Source organism: Rhinopithecus roxellana, chromosome 2 (genome assembly GCF_007565055.1).
Source record: "Rhinopithecus roxellana isolate Shanxi Qingling chromosome 2, ASM756505v1, whole genome shotgun sequence".
NCBI classification, from domain to species: Eukaryota; Metazoa; Chordata; class Mammalia; order Primates; family Cercopithecidae; genus Rhinopithecus; species Rhinopithecus roxellana.
In genome coordinates, this window is record NC_044550.1 from 180,811,683 (window position 1) to 180,831,689 (window position 20,007).

The 20,007-nt window shown below is 53.9% G+C and overlaps 1 protein-coding gene across 29 annotated transcripts in view; it reads right to left on the reverse strand.

Moving 5' to 3' along the window:
- Positions 1 to 20,007, reverse strand: part of ABLIM2 (actin binding LIM protein family member 2) — a 193,940-nt gene that overhangs the window by 157,333 nt on the left and 16,600 nt on the right. For 20 of the 29 annotated variants that reach the window (XR_004055365.1, XM_030924678.1, XM_030924646.1 and 17 more), the window contains exon 1: positions 5,025 to 5,134. The exons of the other annotated variants lie outside the window; for them this stretch is intronic. Coding sequence is in view for 19 of the 20 variants with exons in the window: in XM_030924678.1 (XP_030780538.1) it covers positions 5,025 to 5,049 (25 nt within the window). In the remaining variant the exon portion in view is untranslated. Of the gene's footprint in view, positions 1 to 5,024; positions 5,135 to 20,007 lie in introns of those variants that run through there. 29 annotated transcript variants of the gene reach the window in all.

Below are 20,007 nucleotides of genomic sequence, written 5' to 3' on the forward strand. Positions count from 1 at the left end.
AGAGTCTGATATCAGGGCACCAGCATGGTCAGTCCCTGGTGAGGGCTCCCTTACTGGCTTGCAGATGGCCGCCTTCTTACGGTGTCCTCATGAGGCAGAGAGAGCACTCTGGGCAGGAGTCCCATCACGAGGACCCCACCCTCACGACCTCATCTAAACCCCATCACCTCCCCAAGGCCCCTCTTCCAAACACCATCACCCTGGGGGTTTGGGCTTCAGAGTGTGAATGCTGGGGGGACATGAACATTCACTTCTTAACACCATCCACTGTCAGACCCTCCATGGTACCTGCCACTTTAGTCTAATTGTTCTTTTCCTCCTGCACAGCTGGGACCTGTCCTCTCTTCACCATTTACCGATGGGCAAACAGAGGTTCCAAGCAGGAACGCACCTCCCCAGGCCACTGGGACCCAGGCCTCTCTGACCCTGGTCCTTTCCACCATGCCCCACCACGTGGATGAGGGGATGGGAGAGGGAGAAAGGTGAGGGACGAACCAGCCCTAGGGGTGGCAAATCCGTCTGGGACCTGACCAGTGGGGGACGTCTTCCCGGAAGCCGTGCCTGCCTCCCCTGGCGTTCCCACTCTGCAAGCCTCCTTCCTACCTGCTGCTGCTCTCCTGGTGTGGAGCAGTCCTCTGTACGTGGTTAATGCCCTGAAAGCCCAGCACCGTGTCCCAGCACTGCAGGAGGAAGACCTCTTTGCCCAGGTCTGAACTCCTTAATCCTAACTGCAGTCCTCAGAGCATTCTTCCCCTGACAGCTGGCATCCCTTACTTGGGGTCTCTAATCCCTGCCTGACCCTCCCCTGTGCAGGTATGGTGTGGGCACAACAGCACCAGCCCCCTCTCCAGCTGGTATGAGAGGCGTTGTCACCCTCAGGCTGCTTGCAAGGGAACCCTGGCTGAGAGACGCTCAGTAACCTAGCCAGATCACACAGCTCTCAACTGGCAGGGTAGGGCCTGGAGCCTGGGCCTCTACGTCAGGGAACTGGTTTTCTGCCTGCCTGTCCTCTATGGGCCTCTATGTCAGAGAACTGGTTTTCTGCCTGTCTGCCCTCCCGTCTCCCCTCAAATTCCTAAGCCTTCTCATGTTCTCCTGATCTGCTGATTCAAGGGAGGCTGGTGTGAGGGAAGCATTTCCGGCACGTCTAATTAAAACTGGCCGTCGGGATGGTTGGCCTGGAGCCCAGGGAAAGCCAGGCTGGGCAGGGGAAACTGGCCGCAGTGGCTCTGTGGCATTCGCTAACCACCTGCACAACAGAGGCAGCCAGTCCCTGACTTAAAGCGGGTCTCCTGGGGGCGTCACCCTTGTACCGACAGGATCCGGCTCACACACCAAAGCCTACAGGTCTACACATGGGCAGGCAGGGGTGCGCCGGCACCCGGCCACATAGCCCAACTGGGGTGACAAGGTCCCGGCTCCACCCGGACAGGCCAAGAGGAGGGGCAGGAGGTGGCGTGGGGTGGGAGCCCTGCCCGGGATCCTTGCTAACCTCCGGAGACACGGTTCCTTTGGGTTCAATGACAAAAATAACTTCGTTTTGATGACCTAAGGAATGCTACTCATGGTTAGAAACCTAAACAGTACATCAAAGTTGAAGGAAAATTTAAAATCCCCTGCTTCCCTTTTACTCTGAGACGGCCCCTCTTAACAGCTCAGTGGCGGCTCTACCACGTGTTTCTGTAGGCCACAAACAAAACCACACACTCTCACACCTGGGACATACGATATGATATCGCATCCTAGAATAATTCATCTGTCTTCTCATAAGGCAGCGCCTCGATGTGCTTTCAGAAACATTCTCGGCGCCTCCACAGAGCCTACCCAGCTCTGCAGACGTGCTCGGTGTACACATGTGAAAGTCGTAACTTCATTGAGATATAACTCACACAGCAGTACAATTTGCCTGTTTGGAATGCACACTCAATGGCTTTTGGTATTTCACAGAGCTGTGTGCTGATCACCATAATCCATTTTAGAGAATTTCCATCACCCCAAAAAGAAATGCTGCATCCTTTACTGTCATTCCCACTCTCCCTCTGCAGGCCCTGGTAACCACCAGTCTGTCTCTGTGGATTTGCCTGCTCCGGGCGTTTCATGTGAACGGAATCCCACACCACGTGGTCCTTTGCGACTGACTTCTTTCACTCGGCGTCATGTTTTCAGGGAGAATCTGTGGTGTGGCGGGCATCAGCACCTCGTTCCTTTTGATGGCTGAGAAATATTCGTTGTATGGACAGACACCATGTGGCTCATCCATTAGTCAGTTGATGAACTTTGGGGCTGTGTCTACTTTCTGGTGATTATGAATAATGCTGCTATGAACATTCGAGTGTGAATATTCTTGTGGACATAGGTTTGCATGTCTTTTGGGTAGATACCCAGGAGTGGAGTTGCTGGGTCCTGTGGTCACTCTGTGTGCCACATGTCAAGGAACTGTCAGACTGTTTTCCACACCGGGTTCTGATTTCTACGCATCCCCACAGCCAACTCTGGGTGTGCCTGTGATTGTGATCCAGCCATTCTAGTGGATCTGTAGTTGTGTCTCACCAGGTTCCGATGTGCCGTTCCCTGTGGGCGAATGATGCTGGGCGTGGTTCATGTGCAGATTCTCCCTTTGGGAATCTTCTTTGTAAAAATGTTAATGCAAATGCTTTGCCCATTTTTTAACTTGGTTGTCTTGATAGGATTACAGGATGAGAGTTATTCGTATATTTGAGATGCAAGTCCCATGTCAGCTTGCTAATTTGCAAAGATTTTCTTCTATTTTGTGAGTTGTGTTTTCACTTTCCTCACCATGTCTTTGGCATCACAGAGATTTTTGATGAAATCCAGTCATCTATGTCTTGTTATGATGGCTTGTGCTTTGGCGTCTTTTCTAAGAAACCATCGCCTGACCCACTGTCATGAAGATGCACTTCTGAGGGTTCTTCTAAGAGATTTACAGGTTTTTCTTCGTTTTACTATAATTTTACATGTATAATTTTACATAAATAGAATCACATCTACCTGACTGCGAGTTTTAATTGTGGACACCCTTGCTTTGCATGTGCATCGTGATCTGCAGTGTTGATGGCCGCAGGTTTGCCTGGGGCCTCGGCGCTGGGGCTGCTTCTGGGATGGTCATGTGCTCTGCCGTCAGTGTGACGGTCCGTCCAGCACAGTTGTCCACAAGTGGTGGAAGCACAGTGGGCCTGAGAAGCATCGCAGACTCAGCTGAGCTGGAGAGGCCTGTCCCAGCCTCTGCCATGGAAATTCCATTTGGGACACGGACATTGTCACCTGCTGTCCCCTCTGGGAATCCATGGCTCTCCTCAGAACGCTCCAGCACCCTGGCCACACACGCTCGTCCTCCCGGGCAGGAGGGAGAACTCACACTCGGATGTGCATGGGCAGCCTTGGGGGACCTGCAGCTTGGTGCTTTTGGGAACACACGTGTCTCCTCTTTCGGTTCACAACACCCTGGGAGGGAGGAGCCACACAGCCAACCCCCTTTTTCTGGGGCCTCATGGGCACGCAAGTGTCTCTTGCAGGCCCCACAGTGAGGTCAGGCAGAGTCAGGGCTTGAAGCTTCATGGGTTGGATTCCAGAGCCACTGCCACTGCCCTAGCCAGGGCTGCTCCCTTCAGTACCATTCCAGAGTTTCAGAGTGTGAGGCGCTGACGGGGGAGCTATGGCCAAGAGTCCCAGTTCCCCTGCACAGGGCAGACCCCACAGGCCAGAAGAAGGGCACCAGGGAAGGAAGATTCTGGTCTGGCTGCTCAGAGATGAGGCCCTGCTGGGCACCAGGCCTCTCCCCACATGGAGTGGGGAATGTTTCAGCGGGAGGGGGGAGCTGCTGGAGGCCCTGGCACTGTGTCAGGCCCACCGAGGCCCCCTCCCCTGTGTACCCCCAGCTCTGCTTCCAGGGGTCCAGGCTCCCTCCCTACTGTTCTCCCTCCCCTCCCTTCCCTCTCCCCTCATCTTACTCCACCTGCCCCCCTTTTCTCCTCTCTCCCTAGCCGCACACATTTTGCCATGACCTTCACCCTACAGGCCGCCTGGTCAACATGCAGGATTGGAGCTATTGGACTTGCTCGTCATTCGTATCTAAGGAGCCTGATGGGCCCTGTGTCTTTTATGTTAATATCGGGGAACTGCGGCATTCATGCTATTTCCCCAGCAGGACACCGGGCCAGCCAGTCCCTACTGTGGGTGTCCTGTGCACCGTGGGACACTCAGCAGTGGCCTGACCTCTTCCTGCCAGATGCCAGAGGCACACCCTCCTGAGCTGTGACCATCAAAAATGTCTCCAGATGGCCAGGCACGTGGCTCACACCTGTAATCCCAGCAATTTGGGAGGCTGAGATGGGAGAATTGCTTATACCCAGGAGTTCAAGACCCACCTGGGCAACAAAGTGAGACCTTGTCTCTACTAAAAAAATTAAAAATTAGCCAGGCATGGTGGTGTGCACCTTAGTCCCAGCTACCTGGAAGGCTGAGATGTGAGGATCACTTGAGCCCAGGAGGTTGAGGCTGCAGTGAGCCATGTTCATGCCACTGCACTCCAGCCTGGGTCACAGAGTGAGACCCTGTCTAAAAAAAGAAAAAAAAAATGCCTGCAGACATTGCCATGTATCCCCCTGGGAGCACAGGAGCACAGCTGCCCATGGGTAAGAACCACCAGCTTAAAGGAAAAAAGAAAAGGGAGGGAGGGAGGCCCAGACGCTGTGGTCAGCGGGTGCTGGAGTCCAGACGCAGCTCTGATACCAGCACCGTGTGAGGTTGGACCAGACCCTTCCCGTCCCCAGCCTCAGCTGATTCACCTGTATAATGGGGGTCACCCTCCTCACCCCACAGTGCTGCCCATAGAGAGTGTCCCCGAAGCCTGTACCCACTGGCGCCCGTGGCGCTGGCGCTCACAAGCTTCACACGTGGCACAACTTGACTGGACCCGTCCTTTCCCGCCGGACCCCTGAATCTGATTCATGGGGCTCGCAGCTCCTAGCCAGATAGTCTCGGCAAAAGCGCAGTCCGGGCTTTACCTGTGTCTCCCCCTGGCACTCCCATGGAGCGTGGCTGCTTGTGCAGGGCCAGCGGGTCAGCGGCTCTCCCTCTGCGTGGCTGGGCCTGGCACCCACAGAGGCTCGGGCAGCAGTGGGCCGGGGAAGAGCCTCTGTGGCCCACAGGTCTCCCACAGGGTCACGTGGCAGCTGCCACCCTCTGCCCAGGGAGAGGCAGAGCCAAGCCCTTCCCAGCACACTGAAATAGACTCCCGCCACACTATACGCCAGACACACACCTGTCCCCCTTCAGGAAAGGGGTTCTCAAAAGGCACTAGGGGTGGGGGAGGTGTGGTGGGGGTGGGGAGTGTCTGCTGACCCTTCCTCCATGTGTAGGGGCAGCACGAGTGAGCTCAAAACCCCCACAGCCCCGTGTGCTGGGAGTCACAGCCTGCACCAGGGTTCCCTGAAATGGGGGCTTCAAACAACAGATAACGATTCTCTCGCCGTTGTGGGGGCCAGAAGTCTGACATGAAGGTGCCAGCAGGGCCCTGCTCTCCACAGGGGTGTAGGGAGACTCAGGCTTCCTCTTCCCACTGTGGGTGGCTCCAGGCACCCCTTGGCATGTGGCTGCAGGGCCCCCATCTCTGCCCCCGCCGTCATGGGCTGTCTTCCCTGTGTGTCTCTGCGTGTCCTTTTTTGTCTCTTATGAGGACACCAGTCACTGCATTTAGGGTCTGCCCTCATCCACAATGACCTCATCTCCATCTTTACCGTAATTACATACGGAAACACCCAAACAAGGTCACATTCTGAGCTTCCAGGTGGGTGTGACCACAAGAAGACGTGTCTCTATCTAGCGAATCAGAGTCCAGCACCCCGTCGTAGGATGCGTTGCACCTGCACACCCAGCACAGCTGCCTCCAGCTCGCGTGGCCCCTGCATACCAAACATGGCCAGCACCATGCAGAACACAGTTTTAGATTTTATTTAATTTTAATTCAACCAGGGGACCTGCTGGTTATTGATGTTCTCCCAGGCTCTAAAACACGAATGCACTAAACCTTCAGTGACCTTGCACAGCTGGTCTCCTTGCCCTGGCTCTCTAAGGCAGGAAAGAGATGAAGTCATTGTCTAGCCCAAGCCACTGCCATGGATTGAATGTGGAGTCCCCTCCTCCAGACTCACATGCTGATATCCTGAACCCCAGTGTGATGGGATTTGGAGGCGGGGTCTTTGGGAGGAATTAGGTCTTGCAGGTGGAGGCCTCATCATGGGATGAGTGCCCTTGTAAGGAGAGGCCAGAGGCTGCCTCGCTCTTCCTACCATATGAGGGTGTGAGGAGAAGGCGGCTGTCTGCAGCCCAGAAGTCGGGCCCAGAGCCTGACCATGCTGGCATCCTGATCTTGGACTTCTAGCCTCCAAAACTGGGAAAAATAAATGTCTATTGTTTAGAAGCCACCAGTCTGTGGGACTTCGTTGCGCTGCACCGAGACCACACATCCTACCTGGCTGTCCCTGGCTTTCCCCTGACTGGGCTGCCAGTGCCCCCATAGGCTGTGCCCATCCAGGGACCTGAGGCTGGGGGCAGAGGTCCTGGAGGACCACACACGGTGGGTGTGTCTAGTCGCTAGGGGCAGGAAATGTTCCTTTTAACATTTTCCCGAGTTTTGACATTTATAATTTGACATCAGAGGAAACACTCTCAATGCCACCTTTAAGGGAAAAGCAATAAAAGGCAGAAATACGTATGCCCCCCTCCCTCTGTCACTCACTCAAATCCCCTGCACAGGCGAATCAGAGGCCAGCACCCCGTTGTAGGATGTGTGGCACCTGCACACCCAGCACATCTGCCTCCAGTTCGTGCAGCCCCTGCACACCTGAAACATGGCCAGCACCATGCAAAACAGTTTTAGATTTTATTGGATTTTAATTCATTTTAAATAATCACACGTGGCCAGTAGCTACCATACTGATTCATGCAATTAGACTAAGACACGCTGTAAGACAGGTGTTTAAAGATGGTGTTTCTAAGATTCGGGGAGAAATCCGGGGCACAGAACTTGAAACCTTGACACCCCACCCCAAAGCCCACCACACTGTGCTGTCATCATGACTGTTCGCAAGCCAACTATATGCACATATGAGTCTCCTGCGGACACGCCTTTCAGCAGCAGCCAGTGGGGCTGGGAGCGGAGACGGGTACGCTCCCTCTCTCTCTCTGTGGCTCTGGGGTCCTGGGAGGGCTGGCCTTGAGAAGTGTCAGGGCTAGAAGAGGCCATAGTGATCACCAGCCACCCCTCTCCCCGTCATTGGATGGATGGGAGTGCAGGGGCAGCCTGGAGAGTTCTGTGCCTAATCCTGAGAGGAGACCTCTTCCATGCTCGGAGACACCGAGAAGCCAACCGCACCAGCCCAGGACACAGGCCAAGGAGGCTGCTGGAGCCAGGCTTCCGCTAGTCAGCATGGCTGGTGCCCTGCAGGCTCCCAGCACTCAGCACTGCCTGGGGTTCCCATGGAGAAGGAGCCTCAGATCCCCCTCGCCTCCAGCCTGCTGTCCACCCCTAAGCATCGAGTTTATTCAAAGGCAGCCCCCAAGGGAGGCCCTGGTGGTCTCAGGCTGGAAGGGGAACACTCGAGTCTAGAAGGAACTCAGCCAGCAGGTACTGATGGCTCAGAGGGCCAGGGATGGAGACGCAGGATGGCCGAGGCCCGGCCGCGTCTGACACCAGTTTCGGGATGGCCCATACTGGGAAACATCACGTTGCTTTGAGGCCATCACGTTAAGGGGATTTTCTGTAATGTTCGGGGGAGGGGCATGTGGAGAGGTCGGCCTTCTGAGTCCTGCCTGGGCCCTCAGTGTCCTCCTGGCTCAAGCCCAACAACTGCAGTGGCTATGGCAGGGAGAGCGGGCGCCAGCGCCGGGCACTGATCCGGGCCTTTCCACAGCTTTTTAGAGTATCAGGTTGTCTAAGCTTCCCTGAGACACTGTGAGATGGCGCCATGCTTGGCCCTACCTTACTGGAGCTTGAATGGAGGCAGCCTGGCCCGAGCCCAGGGTGTGCTTGACGGCACCCAGGGGAGCACAGGGTGACCTGACCTGGCCTGGAGGGAGCAGGGGGGCTTCCTGGAGGAGGTGGTGTCAGAGTCCAGCTGTGAGAGGGAGGAGGAATTGGCCAGGCTCAGGGAGGGGAGAGACAGTCTGGACAGAGGGCAGTGCAACCAGGACTGGAATACAAAATCCGTATCACTGGGCTGCTGTCAAGGCAGCCCCGAGGTCAAGCTCCCCGAAGGCTCTAGGGCAGGCTATCCTTGCCTTGCCCGGCTCCTGGGACGGCCTGTATTTCCTGACTGTGGACAGCAAGGTGGCCCCAAGGTTGAGCTCCCCCGAAGGCTATAGGGGAGGCTGCCCTTACCTTGCCCCGCTCCTGCGGCTGCCTGCATTTCCTGGTGGCGGCAGCAGCACTCCAGTCTCTGGCTCTGTGGTCACCCCACTCTGCCTCTCTCTTAGAATAACTGTGATGACACTCAGGGCCCACTCAGATCATCCGGGACCAGCTCCCCATCTCAGCATCCTGGTGTAATCCCATCTGCAAAGACCCTTTTTCCAAATAAGGCAATATTCACAGGTCACAGGGATCAGGACCTGATATGCTGGGGTGGGGTACAATTTCTCAGCTGACCACACGCAGCAGCAACTTATCTGATACTCTATGTAAGTAGCGAACAAAAAATTCACAGAAAACACCTTTACTCCTTGTGATGTGCTCTACTACTTTCTACTCAACTCACCTTCTTATATAACGCACACTGCTGCGACCCACTAAACTGATTTCCTACCAGGCACTGGGTCGCCACCTGCAGTGCAGAAAATTCTATCCTAACCTCTACAGCTGCATCCTGCCAGGGTGGGGACCAGGACGAGAACTATGATGACTTTAGTAAAAGAGGGGGATGAGCTGTTTATGCACACGGAGGGCAGGCAGGACTGACAAGGGTCTGGGAGGACCTCCGACCCCTCCCTGACTCTCTCACATGCTCTTAGCCACCCTCTGCTGGCCTCAGCACAGCAGCCTGCATCCCCAGCACAGTAGCCTGCACCTCCAGCACAGCAGCCTGCATCCCCAGCGCAGCAGCCTGCAACTCCAGCACAGCAACCTGCATCCCCAGCGCAGCAGCCTGCATCCCCAGCACAGCAACCTGCATCCCCAGCGCAGCAGCCTGCATCCCCAGCGCAGCAGCCTGCATCCCCAGCGCAGCAGCCTGCATCCCCAAGCACAGCTGTGCTGGCTGAGCTCAGGCCTCAGGGTGCCTGAACATCTCTCTGTGGAGGTGGGGTGTGCTAGCAGGATGGCTCAAGTGACACAGGCGAGACCTGGTTAGAAAGGAAACGGCGTGCATGGTCCCATGAGGCTGCAATCACCCCCCCCGATCACTCATGCTCACCCCCTCCCCGGCACACAACCCTTCACTCCCTGACAGCCCAGCACTGTGGCTGCCAACCATCACGGGGGCATGGATGGGGTACAATTACTCACATCTTCGTTTCTGAACACTGCTTAAAAGCTGAGAAGTAATGAGATCAGACCCTGAAACAGGGTCAGGCGGGAGAGATTTTCACTGAGACTTAAAGCAAGGAAGACACCAGTGCTTTTTCAGGATTGTAAAACCTTAGGTTTAGAGGGATCTGAGACCAGCCAGTCCCCGAAGAAGGATGTCCAGCCGTGGCCTCTCCTGAGCACTGGGCCCCCAGCCTCCCTCTGAGTGCTGGATGCCTCCATGGGGAAGCTTTGGGCACCTCACAGTCAGAAAACAGAATGCAGAAGGCCTGCTCACCGCCACCCTCCTTCACCGCCACTCCTGCCCCCTAGCAATGCCACACGTCATGAAGCAAGGCCCTTACCCTGCTGTCTTCCCTCAAGTAACTCAGTCCTGGGCCTGCAACAGGCCTCAACACTCCACACCCCTGGGACCTGGGCCCAGCGACTGAACCTCTTAGAGCCTCAGTTTCCTCATCTGTAAATGGGGATACCACGGACTGGGTTGCAGGGAGACTAAATGAGATGATGCCTGTGAAAGTGCCTGGCCCCTACCCGGGCATGTGGCAGGCACTCGGTAATTGGCATCTTTGTTCCCCAGTTCCTGACTCAATGGGTGTTCTGTCGCCACTGTGACACAGTGCCACAGACAGTGGCTTAACAACAGGCATTTACTCTCCCAGGTTCTGGAGACCAGAAGTCCCGGATCAGGGGTTGTGAGGACAATGCAGGCTCTGGGGCTCTGGGAAGAACCTTCCTGGCCTCTTCCTGCTTCTGCTGGCGGCCGGCAATCCTCACGAGCCTCAGCCTGCAGCCACGTCACTCCAGTCTCTGCCTCCGACATCACCTGGCCTCCTCCCCGCATGAGTTCACATCACCTTCCCTCTTCTCCTTTCCCAAATCCAGCATGACCTCATCTGGATGAGTTCCATCCCACAGTGACCCTACCGCCAAATAAGGTCACATGCGGAGGTGTCAGGGCTTAACTTAGTGGGAATGCAATTCAACCCATAGTGGCAGCTTTCCCCTTTTCATCAGGAGACCTACACCCTGGTGCCCCAGCACATGTCCCCATTAAGGGAGCTTTCTCCCCGTCCCCTGTGGGGCATCTCTTCTCCTGCCCCCTCCTGCCTGCCAGTCCGTATCTCTCCTGGTAGAGACAGGAGGTCCCCATACCACCCTCAAGGGCCCTCCACTCCTTGCCAGGCTAGCCTCCCAGTCTCCAGCACACAGTGTCCTCTTTGGGGCACACCAGGCCTCCCAGGTTGAGAGCAAACTTCTGGTTTCGGATCTGCAGACCCCAGCCCAGTTGGAGCTCCTCCCCGGGTCCCACTCTCCTCCTCCTGGTTCCGGATCTGCAGACCCCAGCCTGGCTGGAGCTTCGCCCCGGGTCCCACTCTCCTCCTCCTGTTTCTGGATCTGCAGACCCCAGCTCGGCTGGAGCTCCACCCCGGGTCCCACTCTCCTCCTCCTGGTTCCGGATCTGCAGACCCCAGCCTGGCTGGAGCTCCTCCCTGGGTCCCGCTCTCCTCGCCCCTCATCCCTCTGTGCTCTGCACACATCCAGGCTGCCCAGCTCCACCTGGGCCCATGTCCTGGCCACCCGACAGCATCTCTGCAGGACAATGAGCATTGCAAATGCCCCTTGACAGAGCGATTCCCAGAGCCCCCTGAGGTGTCAACAGGGAGCTGGCCACCATGGAAACAACCCAGGCAGGTGATGGCTGGGCTAGTTAGGCAGTGTCCCTGTCCACACCACAGTCCTGAGTGCCACTAACACCAGTGCATTTGTCCATGGGGGGAGCACCTGTCAGGTGTCAGAGCAAGGCACATGGGGACGTGGGGGTCTCATCATGCATGAAGCTGGCAGGTTGGGGGGGGTGACAAACAGTGAACAGTGACGTGAGTGCCCTCTGTGGCTGCTGCGACTGCCGTGGGCACTGGCGGGCCGAGGGCCTCGTGAGGACAGGACATCTGCACCAAGCACTGAAGGACACAGCTGAAGAGGGGATGGCGGTGCAGAGGCTCTGAGACCAGGCAGAAACAAAGGCAAGCAGAGGATGTTGAGGGGCCATGAGGGAAGCCTTGAAGGCCTGGACTAAGCATGCCAACTCCCTTCCAGAGGTCTCAGGCAGCCCCAGGGCAGGGTGAGCACAGAGACACAGTGAGAAAATCCACCAGGGAGGATTGGAGGGTATGGTGCTGTGTCTCCCTGTTGGGAGGTGCCACCCCTCCACCACACCCTGCCTTCTGTCCCCAGGGAGGCCCAGGCCGGAAACTGGGCCGCCTCCTGCTGCCCCTCCCTCTCCACACCCACAGCCCCTCCACACACAGCTCGGCCCAGCCCCTGTCGGCAAGAAGAACACATGCTAAAACCAATAGCGATCCATCTCCCTGCCTGCAAAACACAGACCACACGCCCTGTCGGCCTCCTGAATCAATAAAGACAAACAACCCAACAGAAAAATAAGCAAAGAAAGGGACAGGAAATTCACAGAGACACAAACGGCCCAGAAATGTATGAAAATGCTCTCAGGCTCTGCAGCACCAGGAAGGCATGAAGCGCCCCCTTTTCCCATGGTCTGGCAAATATTTAAAAGACTGACAGTGTCCTGAGCTGGGCTTGGAGGGACCAGGGATGAGGGTCTTGTGCCTTTTTGGTACAGGTAGAAATTGGGACAGCCATTGGGGAGGGTGGCTTGGCAGAAGGCATTTCCGTCCAACAGTTCCTCTTCCAGGAATATCTGTTACATGTCTATTTGCATGTGGGTGCAAAGACATATGTGTGAGAATTTTCATCTCCACTAGATGCACACAAGGTGTGCTACAATCTGAAAGTACTTGGGAGCCAGTGGGCCCTGGGTGCCTCTGATGGGCACAGTGGCAAGGACCCAGTATCACTGAGGCAGGCCCTTGCCCAAAATGCTCAGCCAAAGCCAGACATGAAGAAACAGACCAGTCCTAACTGGTGGGACATGCCACAGGGCCACAGGTCTGGACTTCTGTAGTGTGTCCATGGCACAAAAGAAAGACAGAAAAGGAAGAAAGGTAGGGAGAACATTCTAGAATAAAGGCTATTAAGGACAACGACACATGATAGCCAACTGCAATGCATGATTCTGGGTTGGATCCTGGAAGAGAAAAGGTAAGCAAATACCTGCAACGGACACCTGGGGGTAACCGGGGCAGCCAGAAGGTGGACATTGCACAGGCTATGTTTTGCTAGCGATATGTGCTAACATATTGCTATATCTGGATGCCTGTGCTCCCCAAATTCATGTGTCGAAGTCCTCACCCCCAATATGAGGGTGTTAGGCGGTGAGGCCTTTGGAAGGTGATTACTTCATGAGCGTGGAAGCTTCATGAATGGGATTAGTGCTCTTACAAAAGGGACCTCAGAGAGCTCCCTCGCCCCTTCGGTGTGTGAGGACACAGTGAGAAGACGTTATCAATAAACCAGGAAGCAGCCCTGCCCAGACACTGAATCTGACAGTGCCTTCATCTGGGACCTCCAGCCTCCAGGATTGTGAGAAATCAATGTCTGCTGTGTATAGGCCACTGGGCTGTGATGTCCTGTGAGAGCAGCCCCCATGGACGAAGACAGACGCGCTCCAGGAGCACAGATGATGCGGGTTCCGAAGGACTTGGCACCCAGCCTGGAGGCCGGCATCATGGGCAAGGGGCCTCTCATGGCTGATGCGTTTCCTCCTCAGCACATCAGGACAGTAAGAGCTCCCGCTTCACAGGTGGTGAAGAACCAACGTGGTGAGGAATGAATAAAGCAGCTGGTGGAAAGTGCTGCGCATGAGGCCTGGCACCTGGTCCCTGCTCTGAGGTCACCTGCCACGGAGCTGCTGACAAGACCCTTAAAAACACGAATGCGTATGTGCTCACCCACGTTCACAGCAGCAGAATCTCCACCAGCCAAGCGGAGGAGACGACCCTTGCGTCCATAAACATGAACAGATGGGCAAAACGTGATCTATACGGACGATGAACTATCACTCAGTCCTAAGAAGAAATGAAATCCCGACACAGGCGACAGCCTGGATGGCTCTTGAGGACACCGTGCCCAGTCCCAGAAGGACAAATATCACAGGATGTCACTTTGATGCGGTCCCGAGAGTTGTCAACTTCATAGAGATGGAAAGTAGAAGCGTGGGCGCCAGGGGCCGGGGAGTGAGTGTTGCAGGGGACACGGCTTCCATTTGGGAAGATGAGAGGGTCTTGTGGATGGATGGCGTTGCTGGATGCACAGCACTGTGTAGTGTATGTGTTTAGTGCCACAGAATGGCACACTTAAGAATGGTCTAGGTGGAAATTTAATGTATCCATAGTACCACCGTTTTTAAAAATGATGCCAATAGATGCTCTCTGTGCCTAGGGCAGCAAAAATCCAAACTAGACACGGGGTAAGGGCTCTGCTGTACCAGGTGGGGGCCTCGCCTTCTGCACCCCACGTGGCTGACTTTGTGGGTCAGTGACCTGTTGCCCACTTGAGTCCCCGGGACCCACCAGACAACTCGTGGTCTGCAGGGCATCTGCCAACAGCGCCACTGTCTGAGTCATGCTGATGAGGCCGAGGGAAGCGGAGGAAGGAAGGTGCATGACATTTTCCCACTCAGTGTGGCTAAATGTACGTCTCACTGCCTAGTGCCATGTCCCGCCACGTGGCCTCGGGTCCAGCTGCAACTCTCCAGAACACACGGCGGGGCCTCCCCGCTTCGGCCTCAGGAAACCAAGGCCTGTCACTCGTTGCTATGGTCCGAATGTTTGTGCCCCCCGCCCCCAAATTTGTGTGATGAAATCCTAACTTGCAAGGCAATGTATTAGGAGCTGGGCCCTCAGGAGGTGGTCAGGTCATGAGGGTAGAGCCCAAAGAGCTCCTTGTCGCCTTCCGTGGGAGGCCACATTGAGAAGGCCCCATCTATGAGGAGGTGGCCCCCAACAGAGCCCACTCTCCACACCTCCATCTGGGACTTCCAGCCTCCAGAAGTGTGAGAGTCCAACGTCTCTCTTCATAGGCCGCCCAGGCTGTGGTATTTGTCACGGCAGCCGGGCTGACTCATACACTGACGTGGGCACTGCTCAGACCCTTAGTCTCCAGCAGGCGATGGGACCCCCCGACTCTGCCTCAGGGGCTCACTGGCTCGGGGGATCCTGAGCTGGGCGACACAGTCCCTGCTCTGGGAGTTCCTGGTCAAGGAAGGCAGACAGAAAGGTCATGAATCCCGCACAAGTGGACAAGCCCATGCCTCACAGGGACAAAGACGGTGCGGGCGGCTGAGGGCCCGGGGAGTGACCACAGGCAGTGCGCCCATGGGGCAGGCCTCGGGCAGGGGACGTTCCACAAGGGGAAGAGCCTGTGCAAAGACACAGGGCTGGGGAAGGGCACTCATGGGAGCACCTAAGAGCTCAGCCTGGCCAGGCACAGGGTGTGATGAGGAAGTGATGGGAGGTGCAGTTGGCGAGATACAGCCACATCGCAGTCCCTCAGCCAAGTTGTGGAGTCACTCCTTGTGCACAGGTCTCACAGGCCAGCCTGACACAGTCCTGCCCTCAAAATGCCCCCACCAAGTGTCAAATGGTGCAGCCGTTGTGGAAAAGTAGGGTGGGCCCTTGAAAACTTGATAGAATGGCCATTTGATCCAGCAGTCCCACTTTCTGGGTATCTACCCCAAAGAACAGAAAGCAGCCTCCCTAGGAGATACCTGCACACCCATGTTCATAGCAGCCTTAGTCACATCAGCCAAGAGACAGAAGCTGCCCAGGTGTCCTTCAGCAAATGAACTGATAAACAAAATGCGGCCCAGCCATTCAGTGGAACATTATTCAGCCTTACAAAGGAGAGGAATTCTGACACAGGCTATGACATGGATGACCCTTGAAGACATTATGCTGAGTGAGATCCCAGTCACAGAGGGCGAATAGTGCAGGATTCCACTGATAGGAGGCCCCTAGAGTTGTTGAATCCACAGAGACAGAAGGAATGGGGATTACAGGGGCTGGGTCGGGGAGAATGGGGAATGAGTGTTTAATGGGGACAGAGTCTCAGTTTAGGGAGATGAAAAACGTTCTATGGGTGGACAGTGATGATGGCTGCATCATCATTCAACCATGCGAATGGACTTAATGCCACTGAATTGTATACTTAAAAACGGTTAAAATGGTAAATTTTAAGGTGAATATATTTAACCACAATAAAATATAAAATTTAAAAATACAAAACAATCATATGGAACCAAAAAAGAGCTCATATAGCCAAGACAAATCTAAGCAAAAAGACCAAAGCTGGAGGCATCATGCTACCTGACTTCAAACTATACTACAAGGCTACAGTAACCAAAACAGCATGGTACTGGTACAAAAACAGACACACAGACCAATGAAATAGAACGGATATCTCAGAAATTAGACCACACATATACAACCATCTGATCTTCAACAAACTTGAGAAAACAAGCAACGGGGAAAGGATTCCCTATTTAATGAATAGTTTTGAGAAAACTGGCTAGCCATATGCAGAAAATTGAAACTGGACTCCTTCCTTATACCTTATACAAAAATTAACTCTGGATGGATTAAAGACTTAAACGTAAAACCCAAAACTATGAAAACTCTAGAAGAAAATCTAGGCGATACCATTCAGGACACAGGCATGGGCAAAGATTTCATGACAAAAACATCAAAAGCAATTGCAACAGAAGCAAACATTGACAAACAGGACCTAATTAAACTAAAGAGCTTCTGCACAGCAAAAGAAACTATCATCAGAGACTGGGTGCAGTGGCTCATGCCTGTAATCACAGCACTTTGGGAGGCTGAGGTAGGTGGATCACCTGAGGTCAGGAGTTCAAGACTAGCCTGTCCAACATGGCGAAACCCCGTCTCTAATAAAAATACAAAAATTAGCCGGACATGGCGGTGGGCACTTGTAATCCCAGCTCCTCGGGAAGCTGAGGGCAGGAGAATTGCTTGAACCCAGGAGGCGGAGGTTGCAGTGAGCTGAGATCACACCATTGCACTCCAGCCTCGGCAACAAGAGCGAAACTCTGTCTCAAAAGGAAAAGAAAAGAAAACTGTTATTAGAGTGAACAGACAACCTATGGAATGGGAAAACATTTTTGCAATCTATCCTTCTGAGAAAGATCTAATATCCAGAATCTACAAGGAACTTAAATAAATTTACAAGAAAAAAACAACCCCATCAAAAAGTGGGCAAAAGACATGAACAGACACTTCACAAAAGAAGACATTTATGTGGCCAACAAACATGAAAAAAGCTCAACATCAATGATCATTAGAGAAGTGCAAATCAAAACTATAATAAGATATCATCTCACACCAGTTAGAATGGCAATTATGAAAAAGTCAAGAAACAACAGATGCTTGTGAGGCTGTGGAGAAATAGGAATGCTTTTACACTGTTGGGGGGAATATAAATTAGTTCCACCATTGTGAAACCCAGTGTGCTGATTCTTCAAAGATCCAGAACCAGAAATACCATTTGAACCGGCAATCGCATTACTGGGTATATGCCCAAAGGAATATAAATCATTCTATTAAAAAATACATGTATGTGTATGTTTATCATAGCACTATTCACAATAGCAAAGGCATGGAATCAACCCAAATGCCCATCAATGATAGACCAGATAAAGAAAATGCAGCACATATACACCATGGAATACTATGCAGCCATAAAAAGGAATGAGATCATGTCCTTTGCAAGGACATGGATAGAACTAGAAGCCATTATCCTTAGCAAACTGACACAGGAACAGAAAACCAAACACTGCATGTTCTCACTTATAAGTAGGAGCTGAACAATGAGAACACATGGAAACGGGGAGATGAACAACACACACTAGGGCCCGTTGGAGGGGTGGGGGGAGGGAGAGCATCAGGATAAATAGCTAATGCATGCAGGGCTCAATACCTAGGTGATGGGTTAATAGGTATGGTAAATCACCATGGTACACGTTTACCTATGTAACAAACCTGCATGTCCTGCATGTGCATCCCAGAACTTAAAATAAAATAAAATGAAGAAAAAAAATACAAAACAAAAGCAATGCTCCCCATCTGGTGAAGGAAAGAGAGAATGTGGTCAAACACACCACAGGGAGCCATGCAGTGGGATCCCACACGGCAGCTAAGACATCAGCCATGGCCAGGGATTTCATGCCAGGCAGGAACTTTGTGAAACAGGGCCAGAGGAGGACCGCATCGTGCACCACCCGGAGGCTTGCATGATGGGGAGCATGGGGGAAAGGGGGCAGTGGCACGGGGCCTTGCCTGCATGTGGGAGCCACATGCAGCCTCTCTTTAACCAGCTGCCCTTTCAAAAACAAACGCTCATTCTGTCTGTGACACCGTTACTCCCATGACTACTGCTACTGCTGTCCATGACACCGTTACGCCTATGACCACTGCTACTGATGATGGAAGCAATGATGATAAAATCGACCCCAGAGAATACACAAGAGGGCAGTGACTCAGGGGAGCTGGGGCCTCTTGAAGGTCCCCATGGATGCCAGCAGAGAGTGGCACCCAGACATATACAGAAGGAGGGAAGGGGCTGATAATATTCAGAAAAGAGTGCATTTACCGCAGCTCCTGAGTCAGGGTGGGGTTCAGGGCAGGGAGGTGGCTGCCAAGAAGAGCTCTGAAGAATTAGAAGCTGGACCAATGCAGAGGAGGCCTGGTTGGTGTGAACGGTGTTTTTCCAGAACTCTTACTCATTAAAATCCACGGTAAAGCCTGCAGCTGTGGGCTGGTCTCCAAGGCCACTGAACCTGACCTCAGGATCAGGTGGATGCTGCCCCTGTCTCCAGCCCCCTTACCTGCCCTTGCCTTTGCCTCACCTGTCTAGATATTCTCACCATCCTGCAAGTCATCTCCAGGTAGTGGGAATGGCCCGGGACTGGGAACAGAGAGCCCTGAGCTCACATCATAGCCTTGTCTCTCCCCAGTCATGTGACCTTGGCCACCCCCTCTCCCCAACCCCCAGAGCCCTAAGTATTTCTAAGAATTCTGGAATCACTCTAAAGAGATCACAAACATCGAAGTGCCTGGCCCTGAGCAAACAAAAGCTATAATCTTATGGATTATAAGTCCCACAAGTCCAAGCCCCAGACATGACCTGCAGTTAATTACCAGCCCCTCTTCCTCAGCAAACCACAACCACACACGCCTCCTTCACGGCTTTCCCCGCAGTTAGCTGCCGCTGGCCTGAAGCTCACAGGCCCCAGGGAATGACCTTTGCCAAACACATTCACCAACATTTGAATAATTTAACTTCCATAAAAGGGGAAGGGAGGCTATGCTTAATATTAAGCATAGATTATGCTTTTTTATTTTTTATTTTGTAGAGATGGAGTATGGCTACGTTGCCTAGGCTAGTCTCAAATTCCTGGCCTCAAATGATCCTCCGGCTTTGGTCTCCCAAAGTGCTGGGATTACAGGAGTGAGCACATAGATCTGCTTCTAATATCAGCCAGTTATGCTTGATGTTAGGAGCAGATTTATGTGCAGATCTGTCCACAGGAGACCTATTTGGGAGGGCGATTGTGAGTTCTAAGTAAAAGGAGAATTTGCAACCAGTGCTACTTGCCACATTGTAGCTAGGGTCCCCTCTTAAAATTTCATATGTCCACCTGTGTGGGGCCAAATGCTCCACCTGTACTTCAAGTAGAGAGAAAATACATGCACCCTGGGACTGAGAAGAGGGGGAGGGGCCCCCCAGCTCCCTGCAGGAGCCCACCGGAAAACTTAACCATGAGTGCAGAGGGAAACAAGCCGCTTGGCCATGTCATCCTGGGGCCAACGGGGCGCTGTGACCAGCCCACCTCCCTCCAACTGCAAGCCCAGCCTCTAGTGGCGAAGCTGCTTGAGTTACCCTGAGTCAGGTGGTACCATGGGAAATAGAGGGTTCTATTCCTGGCATAACTAACCCTCTTTCCTAGATCTGGGACAGCAAGGGCCGGGACACTGCCCAGGTCTCCACACCGGCTCGAGCCCCTCCCAGAGTGTCCGGGTCTTGCGGTCTCTATGGCACCGATCCCCACTGCTGTGACTGCCTGCTCCCAGCTGGTCTCTCCTGCTGCCCGCACTGGCCGAGGGCATGGACTCTGCCTTACCTCACTGCCCCAACATCACCCCTGGGGCCAGCACTGAGGGTCCCAGTGCCCAGGGGGTGCACTGGCAGAGTCTATTATGACGACTTTCCACCTTCAGGCACAGAGGGCACATGTCCTGGTTACCTGGCTTCCCTATTGCCTTCCCTGGCCCAGGAGCTAAAGAGCCACTAGCTTGAACAAGATGCTGCTAAGCCTCAAAACAGGTGCCCACACCCCAGCCCTCCACTGCTCTTGAGTGAAATTATGACAAGGGCTGTGGGTGGGCTGCACGGGCTCACTGGGGCCAGCTGCTGAACGGTGCATCGGGGCGCTGGCATCGTTGATGTGTGCTTGTGACCACAGGGTG